The 25,008-nt window shown below is 37.0% G+C and overlaps 1 protein-coding gene across 1 annotated transcript; it reads right to left on the reverse strand.

Annotated features, from left to right (window-relative positions):
• Positions 1 to 1,401: 1,401 nt before the first annotated feature.
• On the reverse strand, positions 1,402 to 2,222 carry LOC110931680. Its single transcript, XM_022175065.1, has 2 exons — positions 1,662 to 2,222; positions 1,402 to 1,578 (listed from the first exon to the last, which is right to left on the reverse strand). The coding sequence occupies exons 1-2, from the start codon at positions 2,220 to 2,222 to the stop codon at positions 1,402 to 1,404; spliced, it is 738 nt and encodes a 245-aa protein (XP_022030757.1).
• Between the last annotated feature and the right edge of the window lie 22,786 nt (positions 2,223 to 25,008).

Raw genomic sequence — 25,008 nt, forward strand, 5'->3', positions numbered from 1 at the left:
AAATCTTTGTGACTCAAAGGGTTATGTTCTTTGTAAATTTTATATTACGTTGACTAGAGTTATGACCCTAGTAAGACAACTCAAAGTTTCTGTTATGAAAATAGTTTTGACAGAAGTTCTTATAAAATCAGAAAAAGACCAACCTAAACTTAATAAAGAAAATTATGAAACTTGAGATCTATAATCTTGACTCTTAGTTAAACATCTTGGACTCCAAATTCGACCAAAATAGTTTAGTTATCATCGAGATATGCCTTAATAAAAATTGGGTCTGTGTTTACATTACAATCTATTATTCACCTACTGTTTTAAAAGAAACATGTTTTTTAGCCACATTAGGGTGTTTTCTTATTAATTAAAGACTACAAGGTGTTCAATACATGTTTAATCATTAATATACTATTAAACCTTTGATAATTAGGGTTTATTAGATTAGATTATGTATAACAATGAACATAAATCAACAAGTAGAGAATTCATACCATTCTTGATTAAAGGCTCTTGATTTTACACCAAAGTTTGAGATTTGAGAGGGAATGGTGATGGGAGAGAGGTGGTGAACGGAAATTAGGTAGGGATAGGGATATATAACAAAACTTGGGGAATAACTTTTCGTTGGAAGTTAGGGATAACTATCATGGTTTTAAGTAAAATAAAAGGGTTTATTAAATTTTCAGAATTACTAATAAATATTAGAGTAAACTGCAATTTTACCCCCTGAGGTTAGGGGTCATTGGCATGTCTAACCCCCCCCCCCTAAGGAAATAATTGCATTTTTACCCCCCACTGTTTGGGGTTACGTCGCATGTTTACCCCCTGACCATTTCAACGTTATTGTTACTGTTAGTTTGTATTGAAAAGTCTAAACTACCCTTCATCTTCCCCATTAATAGCTTGAACCCTGCCCTAAATGCTATCGTTCTTCAATCGACCCCCAATCCAAGCTTCAATCCCTCAATTCACTACCCTCAATCCCTCAATTCACTGCCCTTAATTCTCTGCCCTCTAATCACTGCCCTGAACATGTCTTCATCTTCGTCGTCTGTGCTTCGATTCAAGGGCAAAACTTAACATTCAGACATCATATGTCCATGTGGTGCGAAAACAGTGGTGAAACAATCAGAATCGACAGCTAATCCTGGTCGTTAGTATATTCGATGTGTAAGTTTCTTCTGTTTTATGCTTATTGAATCTTAACTTTGTTGGAAAGTCTTGCTTATGATGTCCGATAATAGGCATGTGATAATCGGCTTGTCCCTTGCTCCTACGATTTGTCTGTTAAAACCCTCACATATGTTGTTCAGCAACATATCACATTTAGCTCTTCCAGAAAAATATGCTCTTGACCAAGCGGTGAATGGGGTCTCATTTAGCCAATCATACATAGCTCGTTCTGTTGTCTTAATTTCTTCCAATAGCTTTGTTAAAGTATGGAATAGATGTCTTCCTTCCAGCTGACCAAAGCAAATTCTTGTAAAGATCTTCACGCCACTTGGATTTCATGTTCTCATGAATGTGCCTCAAACAAAATCTGTGCTCAACATTAGGAAAAACAGCTAGCATAGCAGGAATCAGACGCTGTGATACAAATGCAATTAATCACAATATTTTGCTATGAAAGTTTTTTGCAATGTTTTAATTAACACTTAAGAACTTATTACCTTTTGTCTGTCACTGATGAAGGTGAAACAAGAGTTAGCCGTACACCCTAGGTCATCTCTCAATAGTTGCAAAAACCACTTCCAGGTTTGTGTTGTTTCTGCCTCAACAAGGGAATAACAAACTGGACATATGCTATTGTTCCCATCAATACCAACAGCACTCAAGATCTGTCCAGGAAATGGACCTTTCATGGAACAAGCATCCACACCCAGCAATGGTCTTCCAATCATCTTAAATCCTTTCATCATAGAGGCAAAACAAAAATAAACCCTTCGAAACTGCCTTATAGGACTAGCTGAGTTCCCACATGGCTCCACAGCAATTTTAATTGTACTACCTGGGTTGGCTTTTAGAAGTTCATCACAGTATGACCTTAGCAGACCATACTGTTCTTGGTAATCACCGTAGATCTTCATAGTTGCTATCCTCTTGGCTCTGAAGACCTTATGTAGTGATATTTCAAGTTGATGCTTCTGAAGCAGTTGACTTTGGATTGCTTGAATTGGCATGTCTGGATTGCTTTCAATCATAGGTTGGATCTCTCTAGCAATCGAACTCATTGTGTACAAAGAAACGACCCTTGTTGTCAAACAATTGTGTTGATTATGAATGGTCTTCACACACCACTTATCCTTGTCTGTGTTCCTTGAGATGTGAACTGCCCAAGGACATATGGGCTTGGTATGCCTTTTAAGGTGCTTGTATTTTTGCCCTACTTTGGTGCATTTACTATTTTGCCCCTCTTCTCCCTTTTTTTTACAGGACCAAGTAGTGGTGGATTGCTTCCAAAACATACTACCCTATACCTTAACAATTCATTTTTTAGAATAAACACATCCCTCCTTACCTTAAGAGCATAATCTTTCACCATCTGATTCATCTTTTTCTTGTCATCAATAAGCTGACTAATATAGAATGGCAGATCATTTGGACCTTTTGAAGCACTCTTGTTTCTCCTCCTTATCTTCCTAGTAACCTTATCTATAAGGGTTGAATTGTCATTCGATCCACTTTCAAAATCCTCCAGGTCAACAGGCACATGACCTTCTTCGCTTCTGTCATCATCATGATCCCCATCACTTGAACCATCCAGCTCTTCCCTAGTAAAATCAACATTAGCCCTGAACCTCTGCATATCCACCTCTATTTCATAAACCAAATTATCTTCCTCAACATGCTCATAATCAGGATCACTTCCTTCACTCTCTTCTTCATTTTCATTCATACTATAATTCTGATTATTTATTGTAAATGATGCTGGAACAATTGGTTTACATGCCCCCTACAGGACCTTCACTTGTATTTTCCAATATTGTTGACATCCGGTGTTCAACATACATGTCTATCATGTGGACTCCATGACGCACATGATCAAAGATAGGCTCTAAGTCAACATCACATTTTAATGTACTAAGACCAAAATCCAACGGACAGTACGGTTCCTTGTAATGAATGCAGAAAAACAAACCATCATTGTATCCTAATTTCTTAACCATCTCCTCTAAAACATCAGTATTCAACACTCTAAAATCTACATGATCAATGTAGTTCATCTTCCCACCAACGTATTTCCTATTTGGGTTTTCTACAAAATTACCTCCATGGTGAAATTTAATGGTAAATTGAGATTGGGTTTCTCCTGTAAACACACATCAACAACAAATTAACACAGAAAAAAGTTAAATTTTTACCTAATTCAGACCCTTTGAGCTTGCTGTCACTTATGGTACGTTTCACCCGGTTCGAAATACTGATCTTCAGCTTGTATCTTCCACAATAGAAGATCCATGCTCGTAACAGACTTCTAATCTGCTGTAATTGTTGAAGAATGCCTGATCGCCGGTGCGGAGCTCTTCAATTTCGAGTTAGGTTAAGTTCAGGGTTTCAAAGTGATGAATTGGTGATTAAATGAGGTTACAGGTCAACAGGAAAGCGAAATTACCTAATTGCCCTTTGACCATTAACAGAAAATGCTAACATCTAACGGAAAGTTGGCCCGGGGGGTAAACATGCGACATAACCCCAAACAGTGGGGGGTAAAAATGCAATTATTTCCTTAGGGGGGTAGACATGTCAATGACCCCTAACCTCAGGGGGTAAAATTGCAGTTTACTCTAAATATTATTATTATTATTATTATTGTTGTTGTTGTTGTTGTTGTTGTTGTTGTTGTTGTTGTTGTTGTTGTTGTTGTTGTTGTTGTTGTTGTTGTTGTTGTTGTTGTTGTTGTTGTTGTTGTTGTTGTTGTTGTGATTCTAGTTAATTAACTAAATATAAAATACAATTAATGGATCTAAAGTTACTAAAAGTGTTAGTTAATGATAGAAACGTAACATTTAATCGGTTTTACAACTAAAGAACATATGATTATAAATATTAAAGAACAAAAGTGTGACTTTCGTACACCAGTTTGTCTTATGGGACCTAAACAAAATCCAACTTGACCATAGTTGAATACCCATATTTCTCCACTCAAATCTAAGATGAACATGAAGGCCACATACCATTATTTGTTGATCATCGCATGAGCTATCGAAGACTAGATGAGCCATGGTAGATAGCTAAGTGAGCACTTCATGTCTTTGTAAAAACATATTGTAATTGTATAGGTTTTCGTAGTCTAAACATGTTGTTTCATATCTTTATGTTGTACTTGTTGTTGTGTTTCAGGTTTTATTGACTTATTAGGTGCTAAACCAGGGTAAAGGAGCATACGAGTAGGAAAATGGGTTCGACGGGTCAAGCTGGTAGCTCGAACCAATAGTGCTGGAAACAGGTCATCAAAACAGAGCAGTAAGAACCTGTCGTGTGGCGCAACAAAGTCAAAGTCAACAGAAGTCAAAATGGTCCTCGTTGCGCCACGCGACGGGGTAACGTGGTCCCGGCCAGGGGCGGACGTAAGGGTTGCCAAAGGTGAGCGGGCGCACCCCCGAAAAAAAAAATTTAGTGCTAAGTTACGTCGAAAGTCCCGTCCGCACCTCTTGGAATTTTTCGTCCGCACCCCTTGGAATGTTTTTGTCCGCGCCCCTTTGGTAAAAAGTGTTATCAATTTATATTTTAAATTTTTTTAGTAAACTATTATTTTTTTAAAACCACTACCTAAATTATATAGCTTTTAATACCTAAATAACTAAACTCAAATACCCAATACCTTTAACTAGCCCACTACTAAGTATTAGCCCAACAAACAAACCCAACAAATCAACAATATTTCAAACTAAAATAAAATAAACAAGCCCAAAACCCTTACATATTCTCTCCCGCTCTCTATCATCCCTGCACGCATGCCAGCGATCAGAACATCAGCGACAACAGCAGCCGCATACCACCGTAATCAGCCATCATACCACCGCCGATCAAACACAGGTAATTTTCTTTGTTATTTTTGATGATTTTTGGTTGATTTTTGTTGGGGTGGGACGAAATCGGTAGCCACCGGAAGTGATTTTTTGATAGTAGGAGACATGTGCTTCTTGTTAGTGATGATATTTTATTTTGTGGTGGGTTATATATTTATATTTTGTTAGTGATGATGGTGATATTTTGTCTTTTTGTGGTGGGTTATATACGATCAGACCTGATGTTTGGATTTTTTTTTTGTTTTTTTTAATGGTGTATATAATGTTTAGATGATTTTTAGTGTGATTTACATTATGATTTCTAGTGTTTGAATACTTGATACATTATGTAATATGTTACGGAGCCATGAACTTATAGATCAATTTGTTTGTGAAAGCCGATAGGAACCATGAGTTGGGACGTTATGGCGCAATTTCTCACGAGGAAAGTTGATACATCTTCCGAATTCGTTGATTTGGATACTCTTCCTTCGGATCCTTATACTCGCAAGCCGATTGAATCATATAACGTGAATCAACGAGATGAGATTAGAAGGGCATATCTACTAAGAGGACCATATCAACCATTTAGTTTGATGTTCTTTTGTTTTACATGACCCGACCCGACTCGAACCGACCCGATACGAACCAATTTTTTTACTTATATACATTGGGGCCTGAAATTTTTAAAAATGTTTTGCACCCCCATGAAAAAATTCCTGGGTCCGCCACTAGTCCCGGTGCGCCACGCATTGGACAGCAACGCAAGATTTTGTGTTTTTAACCTAAAAATCATAAATTGAGATCCCATTTAGCTTCCAGCCATTCTAGACGAATCCAAAGCATCCCATAGGCGATTTTCGGACTCTTGACACCCAAATCAGTCAATTTCATCATGCAAACTTGTAACACCTCGATATTTTAGATCGAATCTGTTGGGTCCTTAAAGATTTATACATTAGTTATTAATTAGTGATGTGGGCTAGATGTTTTTTAATTGATCTGGGCTGATGGAGTGGGCTTGAGTGGCGAACTTGGCTTAGGTTTAGGGGGAGCTGTGGGCTAAACCTCCCCTATAAATACATGTTTAGTTTGTCAGGTTTAGGGTTGTTGACTCTAGTTATTTTGCTGTAACTTATATAAAAAAGACTAACCTAAACTTAATAAAAAAAATTATGAAACTTGAGATCTATGACTATAATCTTGACTCTAAGGGGGTGTTTGGTGTTTCGTTTTCAAAATAGATTATGCGTTTTCAAAATAGATTTTGTGTTTTCAAAACTGCGTTTTGAAAAAGCATGTAGGTACATGCTTCTCCAAAACTACGATTTGAAGGCAAATAATCACTTTTTCATCCAAACACTTTTTTAGATTATCTATGTTTTACAAACGCAATAATCAAATAATCACTTCAAAACGTAATCCCAAACACCCTCTTAGTTAAACATCTTGGACTCCAAAGTCGACCAAAATAGTTTACTTATCATCGAGTTATGCCTTAATAAAAATCGGGTCTGTGTTTACATTACAATCTATTATTCACATACTGTTTTAAAAGAAACATGTTTTTAGCCAATATTAGGGTGTTTTCTTATTAAAAGTTAAAGACTACAAGGTGTTCAATACATGTTTAATCATTAATATACTATTAAACCTTTGATAATTAGGGTTTATTAGATTGAGATGGATCATAAGAAAACTAGTTTAAATGAGGAAACAAAAAAACTAACTAAAAAAGCCTAAAAACATACCATTTTTATAATTTTTTATAAAAAAATCACTATTTTTTATATATGAAAAAAAATTTCAATTTTTTTTTTTTGTACTGCACATGTACACTAGTACGGAGAGCCTAAACCACTTAACCCACCCCACCTAAACCCCCCCAAAAAACCTAAACCCCCCACCCACCAAAAGCCTAAATTCACCATCCCACCAAAAGCCTAAACCCCCCCCCACCCCACCCCCCTCCCGAAAACCTAAAACAAAACCCTAAACATAAATCTGAAAAAACGTAAACCCCCATGTAACACCTCGTAAAAATCATGTCCAATAATGTGTTGAAACGTGTAATGAATCCTAACAAAGTCGAATGTTGACTAAGAGGGACTATTTTCATCAAAAATCGAAAAATTTTGTTTATAGAAGGACTGAAAGTGTCAACATGCCTAAACTAGGCCTCTGAGTGACCTTATACGGTGTCCGTATTCTCAACTGGGACACTTGGTGGACGAGAGGAGTCGTTTGCGTAATTATGTGTAAGTTTGCGCGTCGAAGGGTTAAAAGTGTCAACATGTTAATTCTTACCTCTGAGTGACCTTTTAACAAACCGAGAGCTTCATTATGTTTCATCATATTCTCGGGAATGCCAAATATTGGCTATGCAAGGCTTTTATGCCAATAAGTGAAATTACGCGCAAGTTTGTAAGTTAGAGGGGTTAAAAGCGTCAACATGTTTAATTACACCTCTGAATGACCTTTTAATGAACCTGAAGCATCATGATGTATTATAATACTCTTAAGAATGCCTAACATGGGCTAGATAAGCCTTCGATGCTATTAAACGATGATATGCGCAAGTTTGCGCATTAGAGGGACCAAAAGCGTCAACTTTTGAATCTACGACTCTCGGGGACCTTTTAAGCGAACCGGAGCGTTGTAATAATTGGACATACATTCGGGGATGCCCATTATGGGCTATAGAAGGCTTGGATATCATTAAACGGCATTTCGCGCTACTTTGCGCAATTAAGGGACTAATTGCGTCAAACTGCAAAAGTAGGTCGAATCGTTTGATGACGGATCTTCCGGATTATATCCATGAGTTAAACATACCCTATTTATCCTTTATATAGCTTAGATATAGGCTTAGAGGTGTTTGGTGCGCAAAAATAAACTTTTATGTCATGCAGGGACTAAAAGTGTCAAAAAGTGAACAAGTTTGCACTTTCGCGCATATCTCGCATTCTGAATATCTCCGGACACCCAAATATTTATGTAAGCACTAAAATATTTTATGTTAGTGTGTGGCATGATAAAATTCCACTCGTCGCGTGATTTAGACCATTTTTAGCGTCCGTTCGTGTTTCGTCGTAATTAGACGCATAACGTGACCGTACGGCCAAATGAACCGACATCCGAGAGTGTTCCGAGCATATTTTGACTCCTCTAAACTTTAATAACCTTGATGAGCCTTGAAATTGGCTTAACAGGGGTCAAAAGTGCCTGAAAATGGCATTTAGTAAGTGTAGGGACTAAACGCGACATTCTGCCAAACTATGAATCTGAACCAGAAGCCCAGGCGGGCTGCGAAGGTCTGGGCTAGGCATCTACGCGGGCCGCGATGCCCAGATATGCAGCTGTTTATTTTTTTTTCTTTCCTTGTTTTGCTTGGTGACCACTCTAAGCCTTCTAAACCAATCAAAACGATTTTCTTGGGCATCAAGACAATTATAACAGCTGTAATAACAGGTGTTATGATCTGAATAACCCTCCTAACACATGTCTTGATCCAAATTCTCACCCAAAACCTATAAATACTTGAAGCTCTCATTCATTTCTTCACACCACTTTCATTCTATCATTCTTTCTCTCAAATCTGGACCTTCCTAAGCTGAAGTGGAGCATAATCTTAGTAGAAAAGATAGCATGGACCCTTTGTAAGTGCCTTAGCCCACTCATTAGTTTAGTTTTATGATCTAGGAACCGAAAAGTCAAATATCGCAAATAAACTTTGCCTTTCGGTTTATACTCTTATGGTTCAGCCCCTTATCGAATTGAAAGTTGGTATGAGACCATAATTAGGTAGGTGATTAACCCCTGAAAGGGCACCTCCTAATTCCTTCGTTTGCTTAGTTAATTGTCGGGTCAAACCGTTTAGGTAAAAAGTCAAACTTGGCAGCTTTGTGAATATTAATTAAAACCATAGATGTAGAGGTTGTAAATTATATTTTAACACTCTAATAACTTGGTAATGATTATTAGAACATGTCTAAGCTGGTCCAACCCGACAATTCTAAGTTTAGGGTCGGTTGACAACCGAAAGTCGCAAAAGCTTGACTTTGCTTTGACTTTTCAGTTCTGACCCGATTAAGCTTGAATCTTCCATGTTTTTAAGCTTCCATTAGGACCATATTATTCAGTAGTATAACCCTCTAGAGTTATATGGCATGGTTCCTTGTGGTTTGAATTATACGCTAGTTCCCGCTATTATGCTTATAAACGCCCATTTTGCCCTTTTGACATAAGGATGAGATTTTTAGAAATGTGAGAGGACAAAAGACCTTTGTTACTCATATATAAGCTTGTCCCGAAAATTTGACATCAGTTCTTGGTCCCAATTAGGAGTTATGCCCGATATCGTAATTAGAAGCTTTTAACTAAGTAAATTGCGATATCTTGCATAAAACATGTTTAAAAACTTGGATTTTGACCCAAAAATCATTACCTACTATTAAGATATTATTTTTAGGGATTGTTGGAGTTATTGATCAGATTATAAACTGAACATATCATAGAGTTCTTGTATTATTCGGTAAATGACGATAATACCCTTTTCATGCATAAAATGAGAGCTACAAATGATTTGAATGCCAAACATTTTCCTACTGATTTCATATATTAAATAAATTATTTTGAGCATTCAAAACTGTTCAAAATCTCATATTTCCATAAAACCCCTTAATTATCGTCAATTAGCGATTTTTACGCTATGGAGGTGCATAGTATGGTTTTAAACCATAATTAACACCTAAGACTTGTTACCTACTGAATTTTTAAACAAATTTTAATATCATTACAGTAGGTATAAGTTATGAACTCAGGTTTCCAAAAATGCCCTTAAAAGCCTATGTGAAATGACCAAAATGCCCTTTCGGGACATAGTTTGGTCATAAATAGTAAATTTCACATATTTGTAATATCTTACTGATGTAATGAGATAAATTAAATATTTTTACTGATTAGAAAGGACCAGAACTACATTTTGTAATAAAATCTCTTTAAGTATTAAAATTACCAAAACGCCCTTACGGGACTTAAAATGGTTTTAAATACTTTTTGGGCATATATGTTGACATCCTACTGATGTATTGACATATTCTAAGCATAATAACATATGGAACTTGTATATGATTAATTTGGTTACCCGTTACGCATTTTACGCGTTCGGATCGGTTTATATAACTAGTTTACGTATGTTTGCCGAAACGGGTTTAACCTTATCATTTTTGTCTCAAAATCCGGAATGTGTTTAGTTTACCCATATAATACAAGTATCCAAACTTGTTGGGTCTAAATAACATCCTATTCCGGTCATCGCTTAATCTAGCGTATCGTACCGCTTTAGATACTTTGAGCTAGCCGGTCTAAGTCTACGACTTAAATAAGACCATTAGCATTCTGAATTGGTTATATATTACCATCACTCCAGACTAGAGCCACCCGGTAAAAGCTACCTGCATTTAGATAGATTGGATACGACTGAGTTATTTTGCTGTGAATCAAGTATTAGCTCAGGTAAATACTTTTAACTTATTTTCCCTTATACGGGCTTGGGATACGGTAGATTAATACCGCTTGGTCGGGTGTGGATCAATCAAATGCCGGATTGTGGCTAGTAAATCCGCAAAACTTGTTTTGATACTGTTCTGTTGATGACTTAAACATTGGGGGTTAACGACCGTGTCCTGGGTATATCCTTGGCTCATTCATTTGTAAATGGCCACGACCTATGCGCAGGGTGTAGGCATACACCGAAAAGATGCCAATAATAAATTATTAATTACCCACAAGTTGGGGATAACTCCTTTATGGGTTTTAAAAGTGGTGTGTCGTTTAGTCATGTCTCAGTCTCTGTACTGGGCCCCAAATGTACGGTAAACATGTAATTCAGTATACAAGATTTTTATTATGAATTGTCCCAAGTTATAAAAGGTTTTGTGCCTTGTGCACTTAAATCAATTTTCATAAACTCTTTTCAAATGAGTCGGTTAAATTGTATTTACCAGTGAAAACTGACGTATTTTCAAAAGGCTAAGTGGCAGGTACTACTCATAATAGGCTGGGAGTTGCTCGGTGTCAAAAAAGAGGATCTTGCAAATCCTTAAAGATGCCATAAAGTCTGCTAAGCTTCATTTTAAACATTCTGTAATGATCCTCCTGTGGATTTGATATTACAAACTCGTCTTTAATAAATACTTTGATAATTTCAGACATTGAGTTTGTAATAATATTTTTATATTCCTAGACTTCTGCTGTGCTATTCTGTGGATGTTTGACTATGATGATATCAACTACGTCACGATACGCCACCGGTAACACATGGAAATATTGGGGTGTGACAGGTTGGTATTAGAGCCAACATTGAGTGAATTAAACACTAGTCTTTTGTGTTTAATCTCAATGACACAATAGCATATTCCTTAGACCTTTTGAGTCTAGACTTAATATAGGAATGCTCTCATCCCTATTAAGTAAACATTGTTTTCGATTTTATGTATTTTAAATAAGTCGCCAAGCAAGGAAGTCGTTAATAGAGATTTTCCTCATCCGAAGCCAGGGAATGCCAAGCTTCACCATACGGCTAGAATAAGCGTGCGACCGGTTTGGAAGAAGACCTTTATGGATTCACTCCCATAACCAAACCCATTTGATTTAGAATCAGACTCCAGAGTCCATACCGGAGGTCCCTGAGGCTCAAATTTTAAAGTCTGTACCAGTGGAGTCCATACCAGGTGGTCCCTGAGACTCCCGTTTTTGCTGATAACCCTTGTTTCTTACCTTCAAGTTTGGAATCCCAGACTTGGATTATATCAGTCAAACCCAATCCGTGATCCATATCATTCTTTAACCATTGAATCCTTGAATTCTATTTCCGTAACGGATCCTGGTTGGAATATCTCAATTATTCACTGAGGTCTTTTGTACCTTCACCGTGCATAGTAAACTCAGAAGAGAAACAATCGAATGGAGCAAGGAAGACATTATAGAATCATTCCTTCATAATATTCCTTGTCTTTAAATCCTTAAAAGGACCTATCTCTTGTATTTTGGTCCCTGTGTGGACATACCTTTTGACTTAAGACCCTTTATGGGCTTTTGTTATTAGTCCTTTTATGGACATTAAATTTCATTATAGTCCCTTATGGATATTATATCTTAATAAAGTCCCTCGCTGGACATATTATTCTAATACAGTCCTTCCATGGACGTATGATTCTAGTAAAATACCTTTTTGTGGGTACACTATTTTAAAATAGTCCTCTCATGGACTTGATATTTCAATATAGTCCTCTCATGGACATTATATTCCATCATAGTCCTTTCATGGGCATAGTATTTCATTAAAAGTCTTTCATAGACATATTATTCTATCAAAGTCCCTATGCGGACGTATCTTATAGTCCCTTTACGGACTTATATTTCCTTTTAGTCCCTGCGTGGACTAGAGTTATTTAAAGTCCCTGTGAGGACATCTGTACAGCAAAGCCCTTTGTTTTCTGCACGTTGTACCAATATAGTCCTTTTAAGGACATGATATTTCATTAAAATCCCTTTGCGGATACGTTATTTCGAATTAGACCCTTTGAGGACATTGGTATTTCGTTATAACCCTTATATAGATTTGTAATATTTCATAGTCCTTATATGGACTTATATTTTTCCTCTTAGTCCTCTGTGGACAATTATATTACTAAAAGTCCTGAGTATGGCACTATTGAAAATTCCTAACGATTTAGGAAAGTTTCGAAAATTTTATGTAGGTATTCATTTCGTCCTTTATCCAACAATAGTTCTGGATTTTACTCGAACTTTATCGATCAGCTGGAAATTTCAAAAAAATCCTCTTAATGGTATAACCTAGCCTATATGTCTATGAACATGGCTATGATGGTAAAACCCTATTAAGATAATTAATCTTTGTTAACATCTGAGAACATGCTAACATTCCTGGCTGTGTGACTTGAGAGACCACACTAGCTTCCAAAAGTACTTGGACTTTTCCAAGCCACCTTCATAGCCTATATGATCAATACGAATCATGGCTATCCAACAACAGTATGAAGAATACATCAAAACATCCAATTAAGATGTATGCCATTGGGCGAAGGTGTATTCATGACAATGATAGTTTTATTTTATAAACTTCTTGTCAAAAGGCGATGAACTATGTTCGACCCTTAAAGATCACTAATCCAAGAGATCATTGATTATGTTTTAATTGTCCTTGTGACAAGGCCTTTTGTGCCATCTAACTGCCCTTCGAGACAAGCCTTGTGCTATATAAGGACGTCTCTATGATATTGACATTGTGATTTTTATGATCCCCTGTCCAAGGTAATGAGCTGTGCTCAAGCCTAATAGTCAACATGATCAATGCCATCATGACTAAAATCATCAGTACGATGATTAAATCTGACATCCTTAATGATGTTTTGCCTAAGGGCTATATTATATTGTCCATCTGAGACTAGGCAATTGTAACCTTTTGTGATTCTTTGCCAAAGGGGGTGAGCCATGCTCGAATCCCATAAGTCTATATGATCATTGTGATTCTGACTCTTATCATCAATATGATGATCATAATAATAACATCCCTTGTGATGAAATGCCTACGGGCTGCACTTTACTCTATTGTCGATAAGACAGAGTTATGGTGGTCTTTATGATCCCCTGTACAAAGTAATGGATTATACCCAATCCTAACAGTCTATATGATTAGTATGATCATGACTAATATCATCAAATGCAAATGATGATATATGAGCATCCATTAGTGATTTCAATTGGGTTACCTTTGTGCCAAATAAGTCATCTTTAGAGACAACGACAGTTGTAGTTTATGACTCCCTGTCCAAAGGTGAAGAACTATGTTCAAACCTGGAAGCCTCTAATCCTATACGATTGCGGCTTATAAACTAATGTCCTTGGTGACAAATCAATGAGTTATGCTTTAAACTCATCAATGACAAGCCAATGTGCTATAGTATGTCATTCGTGACGAGTTAACATAATTAATGTTAATATTCCTAATCGCAGGCCTTTTGTGCCAGCATTGATAAATGTCCTCCGTGACAGGCCATGGTACCATATCATATAACGTCATTGTGACGAGGCTATTTTGGGCCATACTTAAATGTCCTTTGCGACAAGGCCTTCGTGCCATATAATTATTTGTGTCCTTCATAACTAGGCTTTATGCCATATATATCTTTACGTCCTTTGCGACAGGCATTTATGCCATATATGTATATAATTATAATAAAAGTCATGTAAGGCTAGCCTTTGAGCTATTCATAATCGTCCTTGTGACAAAGACAGTTGTGACATTATGATCCTCTGTCAAATAGGTAATGGACTCGCTCCAAACCTTAAGTGCCGATAATGGTCCTTTTGTGACCTAGGCTAAATGTAATGGATATACATTCAAATAACATTCATTAGGAATGTTTGGAAAATAATAAGCCTATACGGTTTAAGAATGTCGTGGCTGATCTATGTCAGGTCATCAGGATGATGACTAACAATTGCTTTACATGGTGGTTAGTACCAAGTTTCGAGTATGACAAACTCGAATGAGGTGGATAGCAGTCGCAGTACCATTAAGGCGACAAAAGCTAATAATACTACAACACAAACCTCAATAATAATGGAGTTAGTCTCCAAGCTGTGATTTACGCAACAGTTTGGAAGACCATGGAAAAGGTCATGAAACAGTTCAAAGAGCCGAATGCTTCTCGCTCTAAATTTTATTTAAAACCTCAATCAATTGCTCGTGAAAAGAGTTTTGTTCACACTTCGAATGTGAAGGATGAACAAGGGAGGAGGATAATTCCTAGAAATCGAGGGAAAAGAGCAAATTACGGGCTTAATAAGAACCATAAGAAGTTCAGTAAGAAGCCTGTATGTAAGAGTTGCTATAAAAGACACTAGGGACAGTGTCGAATGAATCAAAGACCAGAGCAGTGTGACATCTGCAAAGAAACTGGTCATCAGTCTCATGAATGTAGGGACATGTAGAATATAGTCTGTTACCGTTGTGGTAAGTAAGGCCACATCAGAAATAGATGCCATTAAGCTGCCAAAGAAGGTTCAGCTAAGCCTAGAAAGGCTAAAGAAGGAAACGCCTGAACTCACCTGATAATTGCCAAGAGACAGAACATGATGTCATTGAGCACATCCTTTGTCATTTGACAATGATAAAATTTTGCTAAGTGTCCTGTTTTAATACAGGCAATAATGAGTCTTTCATAGACCATAAGCTTGGAAAACTTATGATGTTACTCATAAGAACTGCAGATGCTAAGTAAAGGTAGAATCTACCAATGAACCTTGGAGACCGTTTTCTCTTTCTCGGCGATGAATCCTTTCATAAAATCTAAGAGTACTCTTTCTTCGAATCGAGTACGTCAATATATGTTATTTTAATTATTTTTCTTATTTTCATTGATTTTATCAACTGCGAGTGCCAACGATGATTGACAAAAGCGCCATATGAGGATTGCGTATCCCAGTGCGTCCCATATATTATGTCCATGCCTGATCAGTATGGAAATTTAATGTATGGGGCCATTAAGATATTCCAATGGTCATATTGTACTAAAGTCAGCTAGTGGCATTCAAAGAAGATATCCATAATAACAATGCTTAAGTAGGCGTCTCTACTTAAGGCATCCGTGCATTCGTAGGACTGATGTGGCATTTGTGTGGCACAATCGTCGGTAATTGGATCAAGGTCGAAGATTGAAGCTACCTCTATCATAGTAGGATAACTTGATTACTTCTCAGTTGAACTACCATGATTGACCTCTAGAGAGGCAAGATGGAATTAGGATTTACATACTATTAAGAGCTGTATCTATTACAGAAGCTCTTTATCGGTCGGCATCAATAGAAATGGAAGAACTAAGATCTAACTAGATGAGTTTTTGGAGAAAGGCCTTGTACAGCCTAGCTCATCGTCTTAAGAGCTCTGATTATGGTTGACAAAAGAAAGCGTAAGGTAATACGCTTGTGCATTGGTTGTTGCAACCTAACTAAGAAACGATTAAGAATCGTTATTAGCTGCCCAGGATCGTCGACTTATTCGTCTAAACAATAGGATAGTTGATTCCTTAAGACTGATTCGGGTAGTAGTTGGAATAATTATCTCACCCTGAATAAGTTCTTTTAACCAAAAGCGTGATATAAGCATAAAGGCTGCTCCATTGGAGACCTTGTTTGGAGGAAATAGTCAACGCCCCTTTATTGGGCAGGAGATTGGGAAAGCCCAATTATCAGGATCTGCGATTTGGCTTAAGGATGACAGATAAGATAATGTGAATCCGTAATTATTTGAAAACTGCCAGTAATCAGTAGAAGAGCAATGCGAACAAGAGGCGCAAATCTCTTAAAGTTCCAAATGGGGGGAACAAGGCTCTATCAAATATATCAAAAATATCACAAATAAAAGAGTACAATACGTTTCGGTATATATAGCAAGATAAGCCTTGGATATATAAATCATTCGAGATCATCGAATGTGACGGCAATATAGCTCATAAGCTAAACTTACCTAAGGAGCTCAGTGGAATTCACGATGTGTTCCACATTTCTAACTTAAAGAAATGCCGAGCTGATAAATCGCTAGAAAAGTCTCATGAAGACATATAGATTGATGAAAGCCTGAGGTTTATGGAAAGACCTATATCAATCAAGGATCGACAGGTTAAGAAACTCCGAAAATGAGCATGCACCTATTGGATAAGTTAACTGGAATACCCGTAAAGGTCCCTAAATGACTGTGGAAGTTAAGTTCAGTTTACGACAAAAAGTACTTCCATCTTTTTGAGCAAATCTCGGGGTCAAGATTTCTTTTAAGGGGGTGAGGATGTAACACCTCGTAAAAATTGTGTCCAATAATGTGTTGACACGTGTAATGAATCCTAACAAAGTCGAATGTTGACTAAGAGGGACTATTTGTAGGATCGTGTTTCGACCCGAACGATTCGTTCAGAGGAGTTTTGATCAGATACAGGTGCGGAAAACAAGTATCTGACTTTGAAACAGCTAGCAAATCACTTTTAACACCTTTTTGTATTGATATCTGACATATTACATCCAAATCTCACACCGGCAGCACCTCGGTATGGAATTGCACAAAAGATACATGATTTCTCTTCTGAGACCCTATATATAGGGCATGGGATTTTGCTCCAAGGACCATATGTCCATATGAGCGAAATCACCAACTGACACATAAGCGAAACCCCTATGATCATATAAGCGAAATCACCATCTTAGACATATATGCTATCTTATTTTCTCGTAAAACGTGCCCTGATCTGACAATCTAAGACTAAGACTCGATATAAGACGAAGTCGACAAATGCATGCACCAACAGACTCCCCCTCAGATGTTGACGAGTCGACTATCGAGTCATGACAATGCTGTGTCTTCATTTCTTCAGTCTTGATCAGTCTCTGGGCTTCTCTTTCTCTATCTTCATCTCTTTCTCTTTTATCACCAACACACTTCTTCACTTAGATGTTGACATCTTTAAATTCATCATCACCAACATGCACTCCCCCTCAAATATTGACTCTTTCGGCATAAAACTCTACCACAAACATAAGTTTTATGATAAACATTTAAGCAAATAGACACCATTTGAAATTTTCACAAACAAGTATATCAATTTATTTCTGATGAACCACTTGCAACTATATCATTTTTCTTGTCAAAACAACACACTCTCCCAAACCATCTGTTCATCATGTTTAGCGCTTGAAATTTTGAAAATCAGCTTTTCAATATCAGTTGTCGAAAATCTTTTTGAATTTTTTTAAAATTTATGCTAAAACACACACAAAATCTTTTTGGATTTTCTGAAAGAAAATAACTGACACTATTTGTAAAATCAAGAAAATGCAGAAATGAAATATTTACAAACAATGTTTTTGTGAGTTTGCAAAAGAGGATCATATCAGTTTATGAGACATGTCATCAACACCGTTAAGCTTGATTTCATTTTAAGTTCTAAACAATTCACTTAGATTGTCAGTATCTTTGTCCACTTAAATTTTCACACAAAGTTCAATTGATCTGAGATACGATGTTAATGTGTTAGATACTAACTTATTCGTGTGTCCCACTACTTGAATATACTCCCGTATCCAGATCCCAATATTCAGTCTTACAGTTGAGTATACCACAGATGATATCTGTAAAGGGGTTATGTGCGAGGGCCGTGAGAGCTCAGGTCGATACTTCCGTATACGCAAAGAGATGACGGCTTCGACTTTTCGGTGTGTCCCCTTTAGAGGATCTTTTGGTTACAACAGCAGCGACTATCAATTTTATTGTTTCATCAGCTTGCTGAGGGCGATGCTATGTTTCAAGCATTTTGCAGAAAGCATTATCCGGGGACTAGGTTAGTACTTCCATACAGCAGAAGTCCCGGGATAATACCCCAGATATCACTGAGCATAAAGACCTAGTATCTCAGAATAAGGGACCTTTCAAACAAGATTTCAGGGGTTACCTATATATCCAAGCAATTTTGTTAACCCACATAATAAGCAAGTTTGAATTTTAGGTTTATATCTCGTCACAATTTACTAAATGTGTAAAAACCTACTTACTCATCCACAGTAAGATTGTTTATCACATTTTCACACTTTAATTCTTTAGCATGTTGTGACAGTCCACTGATGTACTATCATTTCCTCTTTTTCACAACAAAACTCATTTTTGGATTTTATCATGTTTTTGGCTTTTTCAAATTTTCTAATGTTTTTGGATTTTCTGAAATTTTCTACCCCCCCAAAATGCAAACGCGTTAAAGAAATTTGAAAACTATCTAAGCTCTAAACCCACTTGAAGAAAATTCAAAACAAACTGTACAGAAATATGACAACCGATATCAAATCGCATCAAATCGCCATTCACCTGGCATAAACAATCAGAACTTCCCCTATCAACAAACTATTTTCCCAATTAGATTTCAAAACACTTAAGTTTGTTTTAATCAAAATGGTTTTTCTGGAAAATAAGTTTGATTGATTTTACCACTTGTAGGTTTATCAATTTGGGAATGTGGTTCATCATCTTGTCTTTCAACCATTTGTAGGAAAATGCAAGTACAAATTAATGTCCTTGATTTACCATATGCAAGCATGCACAACCAAATCTTCTAACCACTTTGAAAACAAACACAAACAAACCTTTATACCGTTTGAATGATTGACATTACCAAATAAATCCTCAAGAAGGATGCCGATACCTGCTCCTCGCTTACCAACTTGGGAGCTCCGGCAATTCCTGCTTAACCTTTTCAAACACATATTAAGAAAGATGCCGATACCTGATCCACAATTACAAGCTTGGGATCTCCGGCAAGTCAAGTTTTTAGTTGAAGAAAATATCCACCCAAGCCTGACCGGCCTTGGGTGTCACCGACTCACCATCACTCGGTTTCTTACCTTTCCTCTTCTTCTCATAAAATTCTTTAACCCCTTTGACTTTTCGGTCGATCATCTTTCCAAAGATATGTTTTACCTTGGGGTTAAAGACCTTCTCAGCATCAAAATCCTGTTTGTCATTATAAAATTGGTTAGAAATTGCAACTTTACCAATTTTCTTCTTATAATTTTCAGCATGAAGTGATGGAAAATCCTCATTATTCACAATCAGAACTGGTTTTTCATCTTCTAAAATAGCTTCATTTTTCAAAACAACCTGTGGCTTATCTGACTTTATGGAGTCAGATTCATCGTCAGAAGATAGCTCCTCTGATTTTGACCTATCAGAATCATCGCTAGAGCAATCAGCAGCTTTCTTAACAACTCATTTCTGGTTGTCAGATTTAGCTCTCTTCTTGTAAAACTTGTTTGAGCATTCACCAATTTCAAATGTAGAATTTTTAAACAATTTGATTCTATCAATTGGTGGTTCAAACTCAACCACTTTCTCTTTGAGTTTACGAGATACTCCCTGTTTTGATTGTATTGCCTTAGAACAATCTCTGGCAATATGTCCAACTTTGTTGCATTGGAAACAGGTTCTCGTGTCTTTCTTCTGCTCAGTCATCTTCTTCATTTCATCTTGCTTCTTTGCAAGGAATTCACTGTTTGACTGCCTCCAGAAATCTTTCTTTTCTTCTTCATCTGCTGACGTTCCTGAAACAAATGTCATTTTGGATTTAAAATCATGAACATATTTTTCATTTTTCTGTTTTTTGTTGGAATAAAACCAAGACCTTTCTTTTTGAAATTACCATTATGGTTTGATTTCTTTAGGAAACCAGAACCAGAACCATAACTCTTTTTCTTGTTTAATCTTTGTTGTACTCTTGAGGTGTAAGGTTTAGGTTTTGCATTAAGACATAAGTCTTTTATTTCAGAAATATTAATTTCTGTGAGTTTGAAAACCTTGTTTATCAGTTTAGTTTTGACACCTCTTATTGGAAATTCCTCATCAGAATATAAATTGTCAGAATCATTCAAAGTATAAGCAACTTTAAACGGTTCATCATCCAAATTAGATTTTGATAACAGGAATTTTCTATCATACACTATTTTATCCTGTTTTTCTGTTTAACCCGGAGTGCTTGACTCAGACTTTGACTCTGACGCGGACTCCGACTTTGACTCCTCTATCTCATCGTTATCTAACACATGATCCACGACTTTCTTCATCAATTGAGACTGTTGATCAGTGTCAGACGATGTATAAACGACATCAATGTTTTCTGGCAAATTGACAGATGACTCTGACTCCCATTGTAAGTTTGTTGCCTTTTTGACTCTTTCATCATTTGGGTTTCTAGCCAAATATCCATTTTCCAGAGGGGGTGGACACTTGTTGTAACTGACACCTTGTTTCTTACCAGATGTCGTCTCTACAGTGCCTTTCTTCTTTTTAGTCTTTTTCACTGGAGTCTTTTCTTCAATCTTTTCTTCTGAAACTTTCTTTTCTTCTGTTACATCATTGTCCTCAAATGCCTTTAAGCTTTCAGCTGTCAGATAAATCATGTCAATAACATAAGACGAACATGAGTAACTTTTCAACAAGCGATTAACTCTTTCAGTTTCAATTCTTTGAAGTTCCAGCTTTTGCTCAAGATCAGCACACTTCTCGATATAATTGTTCACAACTTTTTGCTTAACCATGAATGCTCCCTGAAGTGTTTTCATTGCTGTAGCCTGCTCTTCACTTGTGTCGTTGTACATATTCATTGCCCTGTTCAACACATCATATGATTCTTTCAATCTATTCATGTTGTGGATCAATGAACTATTTTGTTTCTTTACAGCTTCACAGTTTTCACAAGTTATTGGACTTTTCTTTGCAATGGCTTCTTCACTAATCTTAAACTTTGAAGTTTCTTTCACCTTTCTTCTCACTACCGGTACTGTCTCATCATCACTGCTAACCGGTGTCTTTACCTTCTTCTTTTTCTTCTTTGCCTTCTCATCCTCACTGTCGCTTTCTTCCATCATCTTCAGATGTTTTTCCATTTGTCTGGCATAATACTCAGTATCATCATCACTTTCTTCTTCAATTCTGGCAACAAAAGCTGTGTAAGCTATAGCTTGATCAGGAATGTAGTTATCCCAAGAGAAATTCTCCCAGCTAAAACCCTCAGGTAACTTTTCATCATCTTGATCAATTACCAAGGCACTACCATCATTTCTCTTCAAATAATCTTGATTAACCACACAAGCTCTCTTTCCAGAATCTTCAATTATGGGTCTTCCATGTGTAGTTTGTGCTTGATGTTGATGCTGTTGAGATGGTTGTTGAGCAACTTGATGGTAGATGGCTTTTCGGTAGTAATCATTGTTGTTGTTGAAAGGATTCTGAGCTCCACTTGCTTCGCGGTTAGTGCACTCCCTCTTGAAGTGACCTTTCTCCCTACAACGAAAACAAGTGACTTTAGATTTGTCAAAACCTAAAGTAGAAACATTAGCATCACGAAGATCATCTCTCCTCGTAATTTGCTTGAATTACTCAGCTCTCCTTAACACGCTAGCCAAACACCATTTTATGTCCATCAGCTCCATCTCCTCAGCATCTATCTGGTCGTAATCCTCCTTGGTTAACATTGATTTCCGATACGACCTGCAACAAAACAACTGTAAGATTCTAAAACCATTCCCAATAAAGACATATGGTTTTTAGCAACTTCCTCAGAATAATCTTGATCATTTTCAAGATTTAACACAATATTTCACTGAAGTTTTCTCCCATTTTTTGTTGCTGATATGTTCGGATCAAAAGATGGAAATGATGTGAAACTTGTTTTGCTGTTTGATCCTGATGATGAACTTCCAGAAGAATTCTTGACATTGTAAGCAGTTTCTATTTTTGGAGATAGATTTGAAGATTTCTCATTCACCCCTGCTTTGTAATCCAACCCAATATCCTGTTCACCATCGAAATCTTTCATTCGAACAATCTTTCTTTGTTCCATTTCCTGAGCTTCCAATTTCTCAATGAATTTGCTCAAGGTTAACGTGCTAAAACCCTTTTTGTTCCTGAGCATCATCAGATATGTTCCCTAAGTTTCATGTGGTAACGCATCAGCAAGCTTTTCAATTAACTCTTCATTGTCTTTGTTGATGCTTAATCTCTTCATGTTCACCAACAAGTTGCAATATCTTTCAATGATCTGCTTTGTACTCTCGTTCTTCAATCCCCTAAACAAATCAAACTCCTTTTTCAAAAGCGACTTCTTATTCTTTACCATCTCCTGACTTCAAAAAAACTTTGAACGTAATGCTTTCCAGATAGAATAAGAACTTCCATTATGCTGCAATAAAACCATAATATCCTCTTTCACAGCTTGTTGTAACAGACTTAGCATCATTTTCTCATTCTTATATTTCTTTTTGTCATCGGCACTCATGTCTTTGATCGCAACCTCCTCTTCATCATCGTTTAACGGTCTCACATACTTCGTTTCAACACACTCCCAAGCATCTAGGTAGTTAGCTTGTACCCAATTCTCGAAACGACCTTCCCATCCTTTATATTCTTCAATGTTCAATAGTTTGGGCGGTTTTTGCATTGTTCCCGTTCCGTTTTCGAGCATTGTATTCTGTGCAATAGTGATCGGGGTAACCGGAGTAGCGAATGCGTTGTAAAATTCCTCGTCCATTTTTCAGATTTTAAAATTTATACAACTGTTCTTAAAAGCGAAATCAAGACTTTGGATGTCCTTAAAAGCGAAATCAGAGAGTCCTTAAGAGCAAAATTAGAGTTTGCACCTATGAGCGAAATCTGATGGTCTCAATGAGCGAAATCCCTCAACTTTGGTGACACAAGAGCGAGATTACTTGGTCTTTGGAGCGAAACCCTAAGAAATAATGTTCAATGGAGCGAAATCTGATGGTAACAATAAGCGAAATCACAAAGTGTACGTACAAGCGAAACCTAATTGGGTCCAATTTTGATTCAAATTTCAATGCCAAACTCTCAGGGATTTGTCTATGTCCAATAACACTCAATCTGTGAAGTTTTGAGCAAAATTTGACCGGTAAATCTCTCTGAAATGATGAAAGAAGGTGTAGAAGTAAGAAAACAAGATGAATTCCAGCAAATCTCTGCAGAACTCCTCCTCCTGAAGCTCTAATACCACTTGTAGGATTGTGTTTCGACCCAAACGAGTCGTTCAGAGGCGTTTTGATCAGATACAGGTACGGAAAACAAGTATCTGACTTAGAAACAGCTAGCAAATCACTTTTAACACCTTTTTGTATTGATATCTGACAGATTACATCCAAATCTCACACCGGCAGCACCTCGGTATGGAATTGCACAAAAGATACATGATTTCTCTTATGAGACCCTATATATAGGGCATGGGATTTCGCTCCAAGGACCATATGTCCATATGAGCGAAATCACCAACTGACACATAAGCGAAACCCCTATGATCATATAAGCGAAATCACCATCTTAGACATATATGTTATCCTATTTTCTCGTAAAACATGCCCTGATCTGACAATCTAAGACTAAGACTTGATACAAGACGAAGTCGACAGATGCATGCACCAACACTATTTTCATCAAAAATCGAAAACTTTGTTTATAGAAGAACTAAAAGTGTCAACATGCCTAAACTAGGCCTCTGAGTGACCTTATACGGTGTCCGTATTCTCAAATGGGCCACTTGGTGGACGAGAGGAGCCGTTTGCGTAATTTTGTGTAAGTTTGCGCGTCGAAGGGTTAAAAGTGTCAACATGTTAATTCTTACCTCTGAGTGACCTCTTAACAAACTGAGAGCTTCATTATGTTTCATCATATTCTCGGGAATGCCAAATATTGACTATGCAAGGCTTTTATGCCAATAAGTGAAATTACGCGCAAGTTTGTAAGTTAGAGGGGTTAAAAGTGTCAACATGTTTAATTATACCTCTGAATGACCTTTTAATGAACCCGAAGCATCATGATGTATTATAATACTCTTAAGAATGCCAAACATGGGCTAGATAAGGCTTCGATGCTATTAAACGATGATATGCGCAAGTTTGCGCATTAGAGGGACCAAAAGCGTCAACTTTTGAATCTACACCTCTCGGAGACCTTTTAAGCAAACCGGAGCACTGTAATAATTGGACATACATTCGGGGATGCCCATTATGGGCTATAGAAGGCTTGGATATCATTAAACGGCATTTCGCGCTACTTTGCGCAATTAAGGGACTAATTGCGTCAAACTACAAAAGTAGGTCGAATCGTTTGATAACGGATCTTCTGGATTATATCCATGAGTTAAGCATACCCTATTTATCCTTTATATAGCTTAGATATAGGCTTAGAGGTGTTTGGTGCGCAAAAATAAACTTTTATGTCATGCAAGGACTAAAAGTGTCAAAAAGTGCACAAGTTTGCACTTTCGCGCATATCTCGCATTCTGAATATCCCCGGACACCCAAAAATTTATGTAAGCACTAAAATATTTTATTTTAGTGTGTGGCATGATAAAATTCCACTCGTCGGATGATTTGGACCATTTTT

This window comes from Helianthus annuus, chromosome 3 (assembly GCF_002127325.2).
Source record: "Helianthus annuus cultivar XRQ/B chromosome 3, HanXRQr2.0-SUNRISE, whole genome shotgun sequence".
NCBI lineage: Eukaryota > Viridiplantae > Streptophyta > Magnoliopsida > Asterales > Asteraceae > Helianthus > Helianthus annuus.